Source organism: Spinacia oleracea, chromosome 3, assembly GCF_020520425.1.
Source record: "Spinacia oleracea cultivar Varoflay chromosome 3, BTI_SOV_V1, whole genome shotgun sequence".
Lineage (NCBI taxonomy): Eukaryota > Viridiplantae > Streptophyta > Magnoliopsida > Caryophyllales > Amaranthaceae > Spinacia > Spinacia oleracea.
Genome location: NC_079489.1, coordinates 23,397,034 through 23,413,676, shown reverse-complemented (window position 1 = coordinate 23,413,676; position 16,643 = coordinate 23,397,034). Strand labels below are relative to the sequence as shown.

Below are 16,643 nucleotides of genomic sequence, written 5' to 3'. Positions count from 1 at the left end.
CATACACCCCTACTACCTACAAAAAATCATTTAAAAATCCACATCCCCCACTCACCATTCCCCACTCCCCACCCCTTACACATTTCCCACCAACTATATTAGAAAAATACCCTACTATCAACAAACAACTATTAAATTAATAAGTCAATTTAAATGTCTTAAACTCCGCACCGGTCTTAACCGGTGCGAGTATTAAGGGACGGAGGGAGTATATGTCTCTGGATATGTTGGATTTAGTAAAATGCATTAACCAATTTCCAAAAATAAAATATAAATAAAATATAAATAAAATAATAACAGAATGAGGCATGCTGTTTACTTGTTTAGGTTCTTCTGAAATTTCCAAATTGCAAATTGATTGGTCTCGAAACTTGGCAGCTCAACCCAGACTCTGGCTCCCATTTCTCTCTCTCTCCTGTCGATGCTAAAAGTTGTTACATATCCTCAGTAATTTCCGTCACACATATACATAAATTCGATGCTCGTTAGAAGATTCTGTGTCTCTTTATCTCGTTCAGAGATCAACCCAATTTGCAACCCCAGCAAATTGTTCAATTTCCGCACAAACCCTCAAAAAATTCGCATTTTTTCTTGCCAAAATCCGGCGAAATTGGCCCTTCAAGCGGCTAATATCATAACCCACAAATCCTACTCCTCAAATTCCCAAATGGGTGATGCCCGGCGACCCCTTTCGGTGCCGATACCGGACATCGAGAAGGCAGACCGGTCTGAGCTGCTTCGAGCCCTTGAAACGTCGTTGGGGTCGTCGTTCAGTTCGGCGCCATTGGTGCCGAATCCAAACCCTTTGATTATAGTCATTAGCGGGCCGAGCGGGGTAGGGAAAGATGCAGTAATCAAGAGATTGAGGGAGGTGAGAGAGAACATACATTTTGTTGTTACTGCCACTAGTAGGCCTATGAGGCCTGGGGAGGTTGATGGGAGAGATTATTTCTTCGTTTCTAAAGACGAGTTTCTGGGAATGGTGGAGAAGGGTGAGTTATTGGAGCATGCTTTGGTGTATGGGGATTATAAGGGCATCCCAAAGCAGCAGATTAGGGAGTTTATGGCGAAAGGGAGTGACATTGTGTTGAGGGTTGATATTCAAGGGGCAGCTACATTGAGGAGGATTCTTGGGAATTCGGCAGTTTTTATATTTGTGGTGGCAGAGAGTGAGTATGCAATGGTGAATAGGTTGATTGGGAGGAAGACTGAAACGAGGGAGATGTTGTTGGTGAGGATTGCCACGGCTCGGGAGGAGGTTAAGCATGCTAACAATTTTGATTATGTGGTTGTTAATGCGGATGGGCAGCTTGAGAGTGCAGTGAAGCTTGTAGAGTCTGTGATTGATGCTGAGAAGGCTAGAGTTAGTCCGAGGAATGTGAGGATATAACATTTGTTGAGCTAGTTTTTTGTTGTTCTTGGTGAGGTAATAGCTTTTTCACTACTTTTATGTAATTGTGATTTTCCAATTTCAATGTTTGATGTTGTAAATAGTTTGTGAAAGCGTGCTTCAGTTTTTATGATGGCTGTTGACTTTTACTTTTATATACAACATAATTTAAGCAAGTGGTGGAACTTATTCTTGTCACTAATTCGGTTTTCTGTATGTGAGATAATTTGTTTGCTCTTTGCACTGTGAGAAATTTGTTGAATTGATTTTTCTTCCTCACAAAACAAAAAAGCTCTTAATTATTATCAGTGTTACCTGGATTCTGGTACATTTTGGAATTCAGAACAGTGCCAGGAATGCCACAATTTAGTACTTGGTTATGGCAAATTAGTCCACAATTGTATTACTGCAACACATACTAGTTCGTATCTCCTAGAATGTTGTTTGCCGTAGGGAAGGGGGTTTAGTGAATCAGGTAAGAATGACAATTGTTATGATACATGAATCAACTTCTTGCTGTTACGCGTTTCTTATTTGGTCTCCAAGTTCCTAGGAAACGCACGTGGTTCAAGCCTTAAGATATTTAATAGATTTCTTCTTTTGGGATTCTTTTAACCTTTCGCTGAAAAGGGATTGGTTTGTGTGTCGTTCATAGTTTTTGTCAATTTTAGTTGTGGGCCTCTCACTAAAAACCTTGTGGATACAAGATTCAGTTGAATTCCTAAAAGTTTTTTTCTGGATCGGTTGAGATACACCTGACATTCTGCAGTTTTCAATTGCTAGGTTATCTGAGAAAATTAGCTGGAGTTAGTTTCTCGTAATTGTTCTTTGACTTCATGGGGCTGTTAGGTTTGAGGTATTCAAGAAAGGAAATGAAGTTAGTAACTTGTCAGTAATTATTCAATGCTCTTCCACAATTTTATCCATCAACTTTCTTTAATCTTCCAATTTGCCTTTTTGGTTTATCCTAAACATCTCCTCACCATTTCCCTGTTCCCCATCTACTCCTGATGGACCTTATTTCATAGGAAGGTTGCAAATAGAAAACTCAGAATTAAAATATAAAATAAAAAGGTTCTATCCTTCACCATAAATACCCAACCATCACTTCATGCCCAGCCCCACCATCCTTTCACCACACTTCCCAGTCCCTGCCATCCTACCGTTGCCCCAAAATGCCTTTTGCCTGCATCCTGTTCTCCTTTTCCCGCCACCCCTGACTCACTGCTCCATTGGCCTTTGTTGGGCCTCTCTACCACTGTCATGATTGTCAGGGGTGGCATCATGTTAGAAACTTGTCTTCATGACTTCTGGCCCATAGTGGAATGTGTGAAATTGTGCTGGCCACAAGCAAGAAGAGCATGACGGTGCATAGTCAGGACGTTGGAATAAGAAACACTATCAGCCAAGGAATGGTCTCAGAGAACCTGGTTTAATCGTGTACAAAGATGGGCTTGGAAAACACTTGGGTAGCAGGATGGAGAACCTGCGTCATATGTTCATATCGTCGAGGACCTAAGTTAGTCGAGCAAAGTGGGCCATATATTTTACATCGTAGGAAATCATATCTCATTTCCTGTGTGTAAGCCTTCTTTGTACGGAGTAATCAGAAACAGTGTTTGGTAAGTTGAGTTTTTACTAGTTAGATTAATTCATCCAGAAATTATTGTCTTTGGTAATAACTTAATAAGTTTGAAGTTAAACTAAATTTCTTCTTGATTTTAATTTAATTGATCCTTGAAGATTGAATTAGAATGGTTACTTTGTGTAAGGAGATCAGCTAGTACTTGTTTCTAATCGGATTTGCAGATCATATCCCTTTTTTCAGTTTCAACTTACAAAATTACAAAACCTAATAGAATGTACCATTTTTTTAGACTTTATATATGTATCCAACCTATTACTACTGTGTTCAGGAACCTGTTTCCTAGCTTGTTTCCTGGACCTCTACTGTTGCATCCAGCTGCATTGAAGTAGTACCTGAGCACAATTTGGTGAGTCTTTTTGGCTTTCCAATGATGTTGTAGTGGGTTAAGCTCATGTTTTTCCCCCTTAAAAATTGCTGTGGGCTTTCTTTGTGATTTAGAGAGTGATGGGGACACATTGAAAAAGACTAGAAGCTATAAGTGAAATTTATTGCAGCTGTAAAGATAAATATGCAACTTGTGTTGGTTGAAATGAATATGGAAGAGAGATTTCGTGATGTAGAGCTTTCTTGACACACGAAAGTAGAAATACTAGAATTTGAGAATTTCGGTTGACAGGAGTCAACCTCTGGAGAGCTGGAGACAGACAGCTTAAGGAAAAAAAAACTGCTTAAGAAGATGCAAGAAGTGAGCTTCATAAGTTTGTTGGAGAAAATAATGAGATTTTTTGAGGAAAAGAAAGCGAAGAGGTTTTTGGATTAATGGAAAATTTCAAGTCTTAACTTTATGATCAGTGTTCAAGTTTTTAGAAAGGTGGATTTAACTGCAGTCAAGAGAGATGTAAATATTCTGCGGAGGTTGAACATCCAGAGATTTAGGTAGCTCTGGGGAAAGTGAGCCAATTGCAGAGGGGAGGGCAGGTTTTGGAATGATATTTTTTACATTATAAATCAAACAGAAGATGAGATAATAGGTTTTTATTTCTCAGTTGAATTAAGTATGTTATTCAGTTTCACTTTGTTGATTAAATTCCTTCCCAGTTGTTGATTCCTTTTCCTCAGCCTTCCATGAACCAAATGAGCTAATAATGTTTTTGAAAGGCATCAGAGTGGTCCAATAAATGCACCATCTAATTTTGTAAGTGCTATCTGTTTACTGCATTTTCTTGCTTTATTTGCTTCCCCTCCTCAGTGTCCAGTCGTTTTAATAGACAACATCTATGATTCCTAGTTTCTGAGACAGAAGGGTTTGTCACTTTTCCTCAAAGTGGTGGTTGGCTCTTTCTCTACAGTTCTCTGAGAATTATATCTTACACCAGGCTTCAAATTTTGTTTGACTACCTATCTAAAAGCATTAAGTTTTTACGACTTCATCTAGAAAGACAGGAGAATAGGATGCAGGGGATATGGATTGTCTTGGTAAAATGAGTCACAGGAGGATTGACCACAAGCAAATTAGCAATAAGTAGGCGAGGGTGTTTTTTTGGTGTGTGTATACAGTTATACACTAGCTAATGTGATCTATTATGCTATGTAATTCTGTGGTTTTGCCCCAATCATGTAGTAACTGTTTTAGACTACAATTTTCTTTCCTATTTTAACTTTTTACAGTGATTTTATTATGGTAAGTTTATATTAGTAACAACCCTGTTTTTTCTGACTTGGATGACCTAAACCCTAGTCAAATACAGAGTAGCTCTTAATGGCCTATGCTCTCCGATTTATCATGTTGACCAATAGGAGGGTTGTGTGATGTTATAATTGTCCGAATATGATTATTTCATACTTTGTTTCAATGTCTGCTTGATTTATGAGTTCATATGTTTTTTTTTTGTTTCAGTTTTTCTCATTGGTTTATGATTCACCAAGGAAGTTTAGATGACCAATGAGAGTCTATGTTAATTTGTACATTTTCAGTTAGCCATTTTAACCAATATCAACCGCCTTTGTGGGAGTAAATTAAACCCAACCTTTGAAGGAATGTTTATACTTCATCTGTTTTATAATTGCACCATTTGGATTTTAGACTATTTAAGCATTTCCTTTGACCATTTTTTGGGGATTCATATGTAAGAAAAAATATAGTCATCTGACATCGTGGTAGATTCGTCTCAATATATAATTCTTAAATATAATTTTTACAAAAGATAAGTGAAGATATCTATGGTTTAATTTGTGCATTGGTATGCTTGAAATCTCCAAACGTTGCAATTGTCGGAAACGGAGGAAGTATTTTTTCCGGACCACTAGAATGGTTTTACAAGTTCAGAAGCTTGTTACATCTCTGAGTGCATTTGAGATTAATTTGTCTAAGCTGCTTTTCAGGTTGCGTAAAGGCTGGCTTTTAGAGGTTTAAACCTTTTCCTCTTCATAGAATTAGCTAGTGGAATTCACATGGGATATTCTTAGACCTCTTAGCTACTTTAATCAAATGTTAATTAGCCCTTACCCTTAGAGCCATTTTTTTGGTGAACCTTTTGATAATTAGTTCATGACCCTGCCAGTTTATGAGCAGTTGTGAGAGTATAACTTTATGGTGAGTTGGCGAGGGACTAAACATGTCACTTGGTTCTCAGAAGATTGAGTTTTTAGAGTAAAAAAAAAAGCATAAATCCAGAAAAAAAGAGTATTAGCGAGCTACCCAAAAGGCTGAAAAGCTCACAATTCCTCCCATATATCTCCAGAGACCTGCCAGTAGGAGAAGCAGGACTTCTGCAGGGTTTTTCTTCCATTTTTCTCCAAGCACATGGCCTTCAAACCTGCAGTCGTCTTCTAGAGCTAGACAAAGTCTCCCAGATTGACTTCTCGAAGCAGTTGTAGATATTCCTCATTATTTTCTTAAAGACAAGGGTAAATGGTATTGGTTGGTGGACTTGCTAAACCCTTGAGTTGCATAGGAAGGTGTTCTAAGCTACTATAGCCAAGTCTTTCAAAATGTTGGTAGGTATTAATATATGATTAGAATATTGTTAACTTGTTCATTTTGATGATGGCTTATATGTTTACGACGTATGTTATATTGGTGAGAACGTCAACTTTATAATGGAACTTGTCGTCCAAGTATGTTGGCATGTGAAAATAGCTTGATGGACTTGTGATTGGTTGTTGGCATGTGGAAATAGTTTAGGGATGAATTTATGATACAATTATTTTAAGCACAAGGGACTAAGGGAGTGTTGTATACTTTCATCTGTGTTCTAGCGTATCCCTTCTCCGTGTAATTGTTCAATAGTTGCTTAGTTCAAATGACATGAGTCTTACTTCCTGAGTACTGGAGGTTAGGTTATCACATCTGCCAAAATATTTCCTGTTGTGCCTCTTGAATTCCACGTTTATATAACCTGTTGATTTTCCTGTTGCATTTTTATAGGTCAGAAGGAACCTGTTTTTTAAAACTAGTGCTGACTCCTAGTCCTGGATTAGAGGCCAAGTTTTGGTAATTCGAATAAGCAAGAGTTTCCAAATATATGGATGCACAGATCTTTTTGTCCTTGGGGTTTCTTTTGGCATATGATGATATTCATACACATCTTTTTGGCTGTTGCTCCCTCTAATCTTGTAAGATTTATAGAGTGATTCCTGAAATATATTATTTGAAAACTGTCATGTATCCTTTTGCTTTAGCATAATGCATAGTCTATATTTCAAAATTAGGGTTCTACTTCTACAGTTGTATTCATGGAGTCATGGTGTATAGAAAATAGCTTATTGTTTCAACTTTCAAAGCCATATATATTATATACTGCCCTGGTAAATGCTTCTTCTTCACTAATTACAGGAATCCGATGAAAATAATCTTATGTAGTAAAATGGTACAGAAGTTAATAGAAAGGTTATTTTTCGCTATATAATATAGGGTATTTTTTTTTTTGGTGAAATCACACACACGGGTCGGATATGGTGATAAGTAATTCCAAATAAAGGGAGTATATGCGACTATTATCTCTCTCTGTACACGACTTCTCCTATCTTTTGTACTCCGTAATATGCTCTAGACTTATCCTATCAATAAGCAGTTTACTTAAACTTCTAGGAAACTTGACTACTTTTATGGTGCTATGATTTTTCTGCTCCACAATGACTCTTTGGCATTGAAGAACTTAAAGAGATCCCCAGGTTAAAGCTTATTTAAAGCATTTCTTTTCCACAGAAAGGAATTTTTGAGGAATGATCTAAAAGCTCATAATAAGCGACTTTGGTTTGACTGCTGCCTGACTGCATATAACACCTTTGTACATCCATCAGAGGTTTAATATGATCGATGATGTCTCAGAACCTTTTACCGGCTTGGCTTGTGTTCGATTCTCGTTCCAAGTATCAGGGAGCGAGGTTCAGGGGGTTAATAAATCCATGAAAATCATGCTCATTAGTCTATGGTGCACAAAGTTAAATATGAATGTATTTTGTTAATCACACAAAGTATATGATTATTGGGTGATTGGACGAACCAAAAGCCACAAATTTAGATTTTAATAAATTACGTGAAGAGAAATGCATCATATTAATGAGTTTAGGCCACAAGTACATCTTTCAATAATTTGTGTACAAGAAATAGTCTCATGTTAAGCAAAGGAATACTTTTGAAACTTCTTTATCCATCAAAAAACAATCAAGAAGAAAGACAAAAACAAAATTTGGCTTACACTAAAAGCTAAAGCAAATTTATACGTAGTAATGGTATGTACTATGTAGTATGGGATAAGGCCAATATGGTAGGGAATCTACAATTGAAGGAAAACAAAAAATCTTTAACTTCACACAAGAAAATTCCTACCTAGTAATCCTTCTGCTACGATGTTTATATCTAACTGGAATTTGGCGAATGACCTTTCCATCACCAAGTATTATTATTGGCTGGCCAAAGAACGTTACTTTGATGTCACAAGTCGTTGAGTCAGCACGCGACATAGAGAGTTGATTTATCTCAAAAATTAAATTAACATAAATCCGACTATTGGTGGTTGAAATTATGGTATATGTGTAATACTCCGTACAAGTTAACTGAGTGATACTTACTGTATTAAAAAATACTCCCTCTGTTCCTATTTGAGATTTGGGGTGAAAATTAAGTAAATGAAATCTTATAATGATTGGGTGGGTATAAGAGAAAGTAATAAAGTAGTGAAGGAAAGTAATAAAGAAATGAAACAAATTGAAGATATTTTTAATAAAGTAATAAAAAATCATAAAAGTGGGGTTGGGTGGGTGAATGGGGAAATGTAAATGAATTAAATATGGGATGGTGGGAAATTTATGGTAAAAAGTCATGTCCATAAATAGAAACCGGAAGAACATATAGGAACGCCCGAAATAGAAACGGGAAGAACATTTAGGAATGGAGGGAGTAATAGTGTTGTGTTTATGAATTTAGTGTCTCTGTAAGGTTATTTGGACATTTTGACATATTTGAATAAGTTATTAAATACTCCATCCGTCTCTTTTTGTTTTTTACGTTTTCCTTTTTGGGTGTCCCTAAATGTTCTTTACATTTCCTTTTATATTATCACATAAATGATTTAATATTCTATCAAAAGTTGTGTCCAATTATTATTTTAATCAATTAAATTCATTGGGTCATTTAATGTTTCACACTTTTCCATTGGGACATTAAATTTTTCTTATTTTCCTAATATCAGAATTTGATAAGAGTGAAAACATTATAAATAAACGTAATTTTTCTCGTTTACATAAAAACTTAGAAGAATCTCAATACACATTAATTAGTCGTTAAAACGCGTGCAAAATATCAAACGTAAAAAACAAAAAGAGACGGAGGAAGTAGTTTAATACAAAGTCGTTCTAGACATTTTAGTGCTTTAAATTTTTTTTTTTTTTTTTTATCATATCAATGTCCATATTCGAAACAACCAGCCAAGAGTTTCAATTTTGAACTCGAAGATTTGGTACTACAAAAGTTGGATATACAAAATACACAATTTGGAATAATTTTATTTTTTTAATTTTTTTTATTTTTGCAGAATTCACTGTTATAATATCCCCTCCAGGCTCCAACTATTACTACTATAATGGACAATCAAGCATGATTCTATACTTTTTACTTACCACATTCTTTCAACCAAAAATGGTTAAATCTACCTTTTTCAATAATAGTACATGATCCCTAACTTTGGGTTATCATCACTAATCACGATATTAATGCACATATAAAATAATTGGACGCGACCCTACGTCACTTGTAACTGTAACACACTGGATTAAGATGGAATATGTTATTCCTTAATCCAAACATGTACTCCTCCTAATTAAAGGGCTATCCATTCATTTTACTTGTAAGTGGTAAGATAGATCAAGTCGATTCCATTGATTGACAGACCAGCATTGCTTAGTTAGGGATCTGAGTCTAACTTGATCTGATTTTTTAAAATATAACAAAAAATCAGATCCATGCAATTTATATCAATTGTACATGGGATGGGACTGTCTGGCGGTGTATTAGACCCACCCAGCGTCCCAGCCTTGAGGAAATTTTACATTCGGTTCTGACTTTTACTTCTGTTTGAGTTAGTCGAGAAATCAGCATGACTCATCCAAGACTCGCTAAACAATCAACCAGAATATATTCTAATTATGCTAAGTTGAAAAGGTCAAACAACTTTTAGCTTCTGAATTCTGATATTGATAGATAAAGAAACTTTACGATTCATTATTGCTTCTTCAACAAGAGATAACATGCTTCCAAGCAAAAACACACACAAAATAAAACAAGCAAAACCTTAAAGTTGTAAGACAAACATGTATTGTCAAAGAAGCTAGGTAACCAAATACCAGCACATATTTTAACAGATAACTAATTCTCCCAGAAAAAACAAACATAACAAAAAGGGCAGCAACATAATCCAACACTCTACCACATTCTGCCTGTTTAACAGTTTTAGAAACGTGGTCCTCAACTTCTTTTACCCTTTTTTTATAACCAATCCCATGTGTCTCAATTCTTAATCCAAAATCCAAAATCCAAAATCCAAAATCCAAATACAAGCAGCAGCCATCATCAATCAGATAATAAGCTTTATATTTTTAATTTCTTAAGCAAATCATGTATGATGCTAGTCCTAAGGAAGCAGATGGGAGTGTACATTTGCAGATATCTGAGATGAAGAGACTCAGCGATGCATATTCGCAGAGCACGACAATCTTTGAACCAGAAAACAACAGCAGTAATGGCTATAGAGGTAGCAGTGCTGAGCCCCCTGCAGTAGATCACTCAGTTCCTGCCCCTGAGAAAAAGTTAACCCTTTTCGCTCTCCGTCTCGCTATTCTTGAGAAGGCAGCTACTGGGTTAGGGACTTTAGGCTTTATCTGGGCAACTGTTGTTCTTCTTGGTGGATTTGCTATCACTTTAGCTAAATCAGATTTTTGGATTATAACAATCATACTCTTGACTGAAGGAACAAGGATTTTTAGTAGAAGCCATGAACTCGAGTGGCAACGCCAATCCACATGGTCGCTTACAGGTGCTGGGATTAACAGTTTCCGGCTACTCAAATTAGGCTCCAATAAAATCTGGACAGCGCTTAATTCAGTCTTCAGAGGGCGGAGTCAAGATGGTAGGCAGATAAATGCTAGCAGAGGAGAAAGACAGCAAAAATGGGATAAAAGGCGTCTGCCAACTCGAAGATGGGCTACTTCAGATGTACCCCTTTTACCTTATTTTTCTTGGTTGTTTTTGTCAAGGAACATCAGCAAGATTCTTCAATGTCTTCAGATTTTAGCTGCAGCTGCTTGTGTAGCTCTTTCATTAATGAAGCTTATATTGCGTAACTTTGGAGAGATAGCAAAGGGTGATACAGATAAGAGGAACAGAAAAGATGCTCTGATGATCTTCTATAGCTTGGCTTTGGCTGAAGCTTCCTTATTTTTGCTTGAAAAGATTTACTGGGAATTGACAGTAACATGCAGTAAAATACTTGAACAGGTAAATGAAGAGTGTGAGTTTGGACCTTCAGGTATGATTTCAGTCAGGAGATTCTTCTATGATGCGTATTCAAGATGTGTGGATGGAAGTGTTTTTGATGGGTTGAAGATGGATATGGTGTCTTTTTCCATGGAACTTCTGGCTTCAAATTCACCAGAAGAGCAGCTTATGGGAGCTCGAATCCTTCGAAGCTTTGCAGGGAATAAGAGATTTTCTGATGACACTCTACAGAAAATAGGAATCACTTCCTCAGCAGTTGAAAGATTAGTAGAGATGTTGAATTGGAAGGACTGTGAAGAAGAGGAGATCAGGCAATCGGCAGCAGAAATCTTGTCAAAACTAGCAGGAGAAAAACAAAATTCCCTTCGAGTTGCAGGAATTCCTGGTGCTTTGGAATCGATTTCATCCCTTCTTTATGTTAGCAAGACCTCAAATTCAGCACTGGATGAAGTTGGTGAGAAATGTATCATTGCTGATCATGAACATTATGGTTTCTGGACATTCAATCATCTAGGACTACTACTTCTCAAGAAGCTTGCTCGAGACCATGATAACTGTGGAAAAATAGGGAATACAAGAGGTCTGTTACCGAAAATCATAGACTTCACATGTGCTAAAGAGAGACTATTGAAGGATGATCATGTCGCGGCATCTCAAATTCAAACAATAAAGAGGTCCCTGCAAGTAATAAAGATGCTAGCGAGCACAACAGGAAGCACAGGGAAACAGCTTCGTAAAGAAATTTCAGAGATTGTTTTCACATTCAACAACATCAGAGACATACTAAGGCATGGAGAGAAGTATCCTGATCTTCAAAAGCTCGGGATTGAAATACTTACAAGTTTAGCAATGGAAGATGACGCAACAGAGAGGATCGGAGGCACAGGAGGAATTCTTAAGGAGTTGCTCATTATATTCTTCAAAGATGGGATGCCTATTTCTCAGGTACATGTTAGAACTGCAGCTGGTGAAGCATTAGTCATGCTCGCATTAGAGAGCAAGCAAAACTGTAACTGTATCTTGAAACTAGGCGCGTTAGAGAAGCTTGTGAAAGCACTAGAAATTCCACTTGTTCGTCTAAATGCAGCAAGGATTTTAAGAAATCTATGCACCTATAGTCTGGACGATTGCTTCCTCGAGTTAAGGGGAGTTTCTGCAGCAGTACCCTCAGTAAGTTTTATTGATCTACTCGTCAGAGATTCTGTTTTATTGATAATATTCACATTCAATCCATCATTTAAGTTATTTTAACCCGATAAATGAAGCACTAAACTCAACTTATTTGAGCTTATCAGAACTTAATTTAGCGATATGAATTTATTGAAACTTATCTGAACTTTTTCATGAAATTTATTTTACTGATGGGTTTTCTATAATGATTTGCAGGTACTTAAGGGAATCCTTTCAGAAGAGGACAAGCTACGTGAAGTGATGGTTGGATTAGCAGCAAGAGCTTTCAAGTTCATGACTTACTCCGAATCAAGCATCATGTTTGAACAAGCTGGAATCAAAGAAACAGAAATAGCAAACGTACTAGTACAGATTCTGAAGAAACACACATACCCACCTCCCAGATTTCCTAGGATACGCAGGTTTACCATTGAACTTGCAATTTGGATGATGAAAAACAAGGAATCAAACGTTGGAGTTTTCAGAAATCTAGGACTCGAAAAGGAACTGGAGAATGTTTTAGATACAACCTCAGAGCTAGAAAGCTTCAACATATTTTCAGGAACAGTGGGATTAAACAGGTTCAAGACATCAATGCAGTCATTGGTTGACACTGCACAAAACTTGCTGTCAAATGATTGAAACCATGCAGAAGATTGATTTCACATTAGTTTTCTTTTTGGGATTGGAATTGTACAGATCAACAATTGATATACTTCATACTTATTTATTTGTAAATTGTACTTCCTCCATTTTTTTTAATTGCACCATCTTGGATTTCACACTTGCCAATGCACTATTTTAACCACTAGTATCTCTCATTATACATTTTAAAAAAATATAAAAATTTGATAATTTTAAAGTATATTTGGAGACGAATCTAACAAGATCCCACTTGAATATATTTTTCCTTACATATAAATCACAAAAAATAACTATATAAGAATATGTGAATAGTGCTAAAAACAAGATGGTGCAATTATAAAAAAATGGAGGAAGTAATATTTAACGACCTGTTTTATCATTTTGTGAATCTCTCTACACCAGAAATTTTCATGGTGGACCAGTTTTAGTCTATCTTTAAATCTTAGCTTAATTTTGTTACATACATTCCCCATTAAACGTCTCATTTCTCACTAAATGTTTGTGCCAAATAAACTTCCCATTTCTCAATTTAGATAGGCCTACAAATAAAATAATGTTTCAAAGCTGGATTCATGTAATTAGAACCAAGGAAATTATTCAAACTCACAACTTTTTGAATCTCGGATTAAGGAACATGTAATTTAAGTGCAAGATCTTTAACCGTCTATTGTGTGCCTCTGGGAAATCATTAGTATCCTGGAAAACTACTATGAAGCAGAAGAAGGAAATCAAAGTCACTGAACTGAAGTAGGATACCCATGTCTGTATTTAATTACAACAAATTGTATGGCTAACAAGCATTTTTGAGGATCTAGGGTTCTATGTGCCTAAGACAACTGATCTATTGTTACTCCGTAAATGGTAACTAAACTTGGTTATCGGGCGGGTCGGGTCAGAATTATCGGGTTATTAGCGAGCGGGTTATTAAATGGTTACTTTTAAAGGGACAAAATTAACAAGTCAATAGTGATATAAATGTAGCCATGTGGGTGAAGATTTAATAGCGGATCAATATCAGACGAGTTAATAAACTAATCAGAAATGGTGATAAAAAGAGAGTCAATAGGTAAATACGGAGTACTAATGTATTCATAGGTTTACTTTTGCTTATTTATTTTCTTTTACTAAATTATTGGGCTTATATTTTAACCTCTTTTTTTATCCGTTTTGTACATTTTGTTTTTGCACAATCTAAGATTAGGTTTCGAGTAATTTTCTTGTACTGATGTACTCCCTCCGGCCACAAATTATCTTTATTAAGGTTGGACACACATGTCATGATATCAAGAGTTTTAAGCGTTGTTTTTTTGGCCTTATTTTTATTGTTTATTAGGTAAGATCATACCAGACCAGATTAGACAAAAAACAAAAAAGCACTTACGTAAAACATTCAGACCATTCCAGCCTAGGACAGACCAGATCAGACAAGACGAGACAAAAAACTAGAAAAATCAGATACGACTAGATAAGATCAGACTAGACCATAAACGAGAAAAATCAGACCAGATAAGGTGAAGGCCGTAGTAGATGTGCCGGTGAGGCAGAGATTTTGGCAGATTCTGGTAGCCCGTAGGATCGTAGTTAGTGGGTGAGAGGGAAAATCAACATTTCATTAATAATTCAAATTAGTGGATAATTCCGAAATGACATAGGATAGTTTTGATTAGAAGTGTAGTTTTGATTAGTAATGAAACCGTACGTTATTTTTGTTTTCTTACAAATTCTACATGGAATGGAATAGGTTGTTTAACTTAATTCCAACGCATAGGAAAAGAGAGGCAAATAAAGAAGAGAATGAAGAAGAGGATTCAAGAACTGGAGGAGGAAGCTGTGAGGATATCTTTTTGAATCAAATAAAACAATCGAGATGTCGAATCGAGATATAGATGTGAGGAATAAGACGGTATTCAACATGTATAAACAGAGTAAAGTTGAGCAATATGTTGGAAATTCTCATTGGGAAACACAAAGGAAAAAAGGGTGAGTGAAAATTCAAGAGTCCCACATTGGAAAAACTCTTCATATTCCTCTTGTTTATTAATTGGGGAATGAGTGTAACTCTTGTTTAAGAAAGTGTGAGAATGGTATGGGTGGACACATCACACACACGCGCGCGCGCGCCGGGCCGGGCCGCGGGCCGCGGGCCGCGGGCCGCGGGCCTTGGTACTTGGTACTTGGTACTTGGTACTTGGTACTTGGTACTTGGGAATGCGGTTCGCGGGCGTGGGGTGGGTTTTGTGGGTCAACCCTATTCTTTTTGGTAACTGGACCGTTTTGCTTAAGTCATTGTTACGGGAATCTGTATTGATTACGTAACCGTTGGATTAAATTGCTCTCGGTTTTGGGCATACGTTCTGACTCCATCCGGCTTTGTGAGTGCACACAACGTCGGAGTTGCGCTAATCCTGGAGGGCGACCGCATTCTGTTCTACTGCACCGGGAGGTAGCGCGGAATCGCCTTTTAGGACAGTGGGTGTCCACGACGCAACCATTGTTCTTCGTTCAGTTCATCGAATCAGATAAGTTTGTTCTAATTTTCGCTTTAATCGCAACAATCTAAAAGACGAATATTATGGCTTTGACTTCCAAATTCATGATTCCTGATATGTCTAAGTTAGAACCTCTTGATGGCAAGAATTATAAACGTTGGGCTGTTAGGATGCGATTCTATTTAGAACAAATTGAGATTGCTTATGTGCTTGATGACGTTGTCGAACCTGATGATGAAACTGAATTGCATGCTTTTGAGTTGAAATTTGCTAAAGATGATAGGACATGTAAGGGCATGTTGCTGCATCATATGTCGAATACTTTGCTTGATATCTATATGGGGTTTAATCATGCTAGGGATATTTGGGATGCATTAGAAAAGAAATATGGAACTGATGATGCTGGTACTAAGCGTTATTGTGTCAGTAAGTGGTTAGCTTTTCAAGTCCAAGATGATAAACCAATTATTGATCAGATTCATGCTTATGAAAATATTTGCATTGCTATGGCTGCCGAGGGTTTGAGTATTTGTGATATTACCCTTGCTATAGTTTTAATTGAGAAACTCCCACCCTCTTGGAAAGATTTTCGTAATCAGTTAATGCATAAGAAAAAGGACCTTACCTTAGAGGAGCTTGTAGGTCACCTGAAAATTGAGGAGGAAAATCGTATTAAGGATAAGGGTCAATCTGTGTTTTCCGGGTCTGCTAAGGCTAACCTTGTAGAACCTAAGCCTCATGCATATTCTGAAAAGTTTAAGGGAAAGGGAAGTCCTTTCAAGCCTCAAGGGAAACCAATGAAGTATAAGTTCAAGGGCAAGTGTTTTGAATGTGGGAAAACTGGTCACAAGTCTGTAGATTGCAGATCCAAGAAGAAGTCGGATCAGAACCAAGCCAACCTTGCTGAAGCTAATGAAGTTTCTAATCCTAACCATTTTGTTGCGGTTGTTTCAGAAGCTAACTTGACAGGTAATGTTGCTGAATGGATCGTTGATACTGGAGCAACGAGACATATCTGCACCAACAAAGACATGTTCACTACCTACGAAAAAACTGATGGTGAAAATGTCTTCATGGGTAATTCAGCTTCTGCAACTGTTCAAGGCAAAGGGAAGATCGTTCTCACTCTTACCTCTGGAAAACTTATTACTCTTACCAATGTGTTGCATGTTCCAGAAATGCGTAGGAACCTGATTTCTGGTAGCTTGCTAATGAAGGCTGGATTGAAGCTTTCATTTGATTCTGATAGGCTTGTTATTACTCATAATGGGGAGTTTGTGGGAAAGGGTTTCTGTAATGGGGGTTTATTTACTCTTGATGTCAAACTTGAAATTATGAATAAGAATGCTAGTACTTCTTCTGTTTATA

At 36.8% G+C, this 16,643-nt stretch overlaps 2 protein-coding genes across 7 annotated transcripts; both read left to right on the top strand.

Moving 5' to 3' along the window:
* Positions 1–317: 317 nt before the first annotated feature.
* LOC110793832 (guanylate kinase 3, chloroplastic) lies at positions 318–6,790 on the top strand. Of its 6 annotated transcripts, none has more exons than XR_002534815.2 (4): positions 318–1,426; positions 2,174–3,012; positions 3,307–3,384; positions 6,406–6,790. XR_002534815.2 is itself a non-coding variant. In XM_021998761.2 (2 exons), the coding sequence occupies exon 1, from the start codon at positions 479–481 to the stop codon at positions 1,388–1,390; it is 912 nt and encodes a 303-aa protein (XP_021854453.1). In that variant the 5' UTR covers positions 319–478; the 3' UTR covers positions 1,391–1,426; positions 6,406–6,790. The 6 variants fall into 6 exon arrangements, 1 of the variants encoding a protein (XP_021854453.1); XR_008930191.1 differs by lacking the exon at positions 6,406–6,790 and adding an exon at positions 4,077–6,396; XR_008930192.1 differs by lacking the exon at positions 3,307–3,384.
* A 2,950-nt stretch (positions 6,791–9,740) lies between these two features.
* Positions 9,741–12,933, top strand: LOC110793834 (uncharacterized). The gene is made up of 2 exons (XM_021998762.2): positions 9,741–12,141; positions 12,358–12,933. Exons 1-2 carry the CDS (start codon positions 10,093–10,095, stop codon positions 12,781–12,783), a joined length of 2,475 nt encoding a protein of 824 aa, XP_021854454.1. The 5' UTR covers positions 9,741–10,092; the 3' UTR covers positions 12,784–12,933.
* The last annotated feature ends 3,710 nt before the right edge of the window (positions 12,934–16,643 follow it).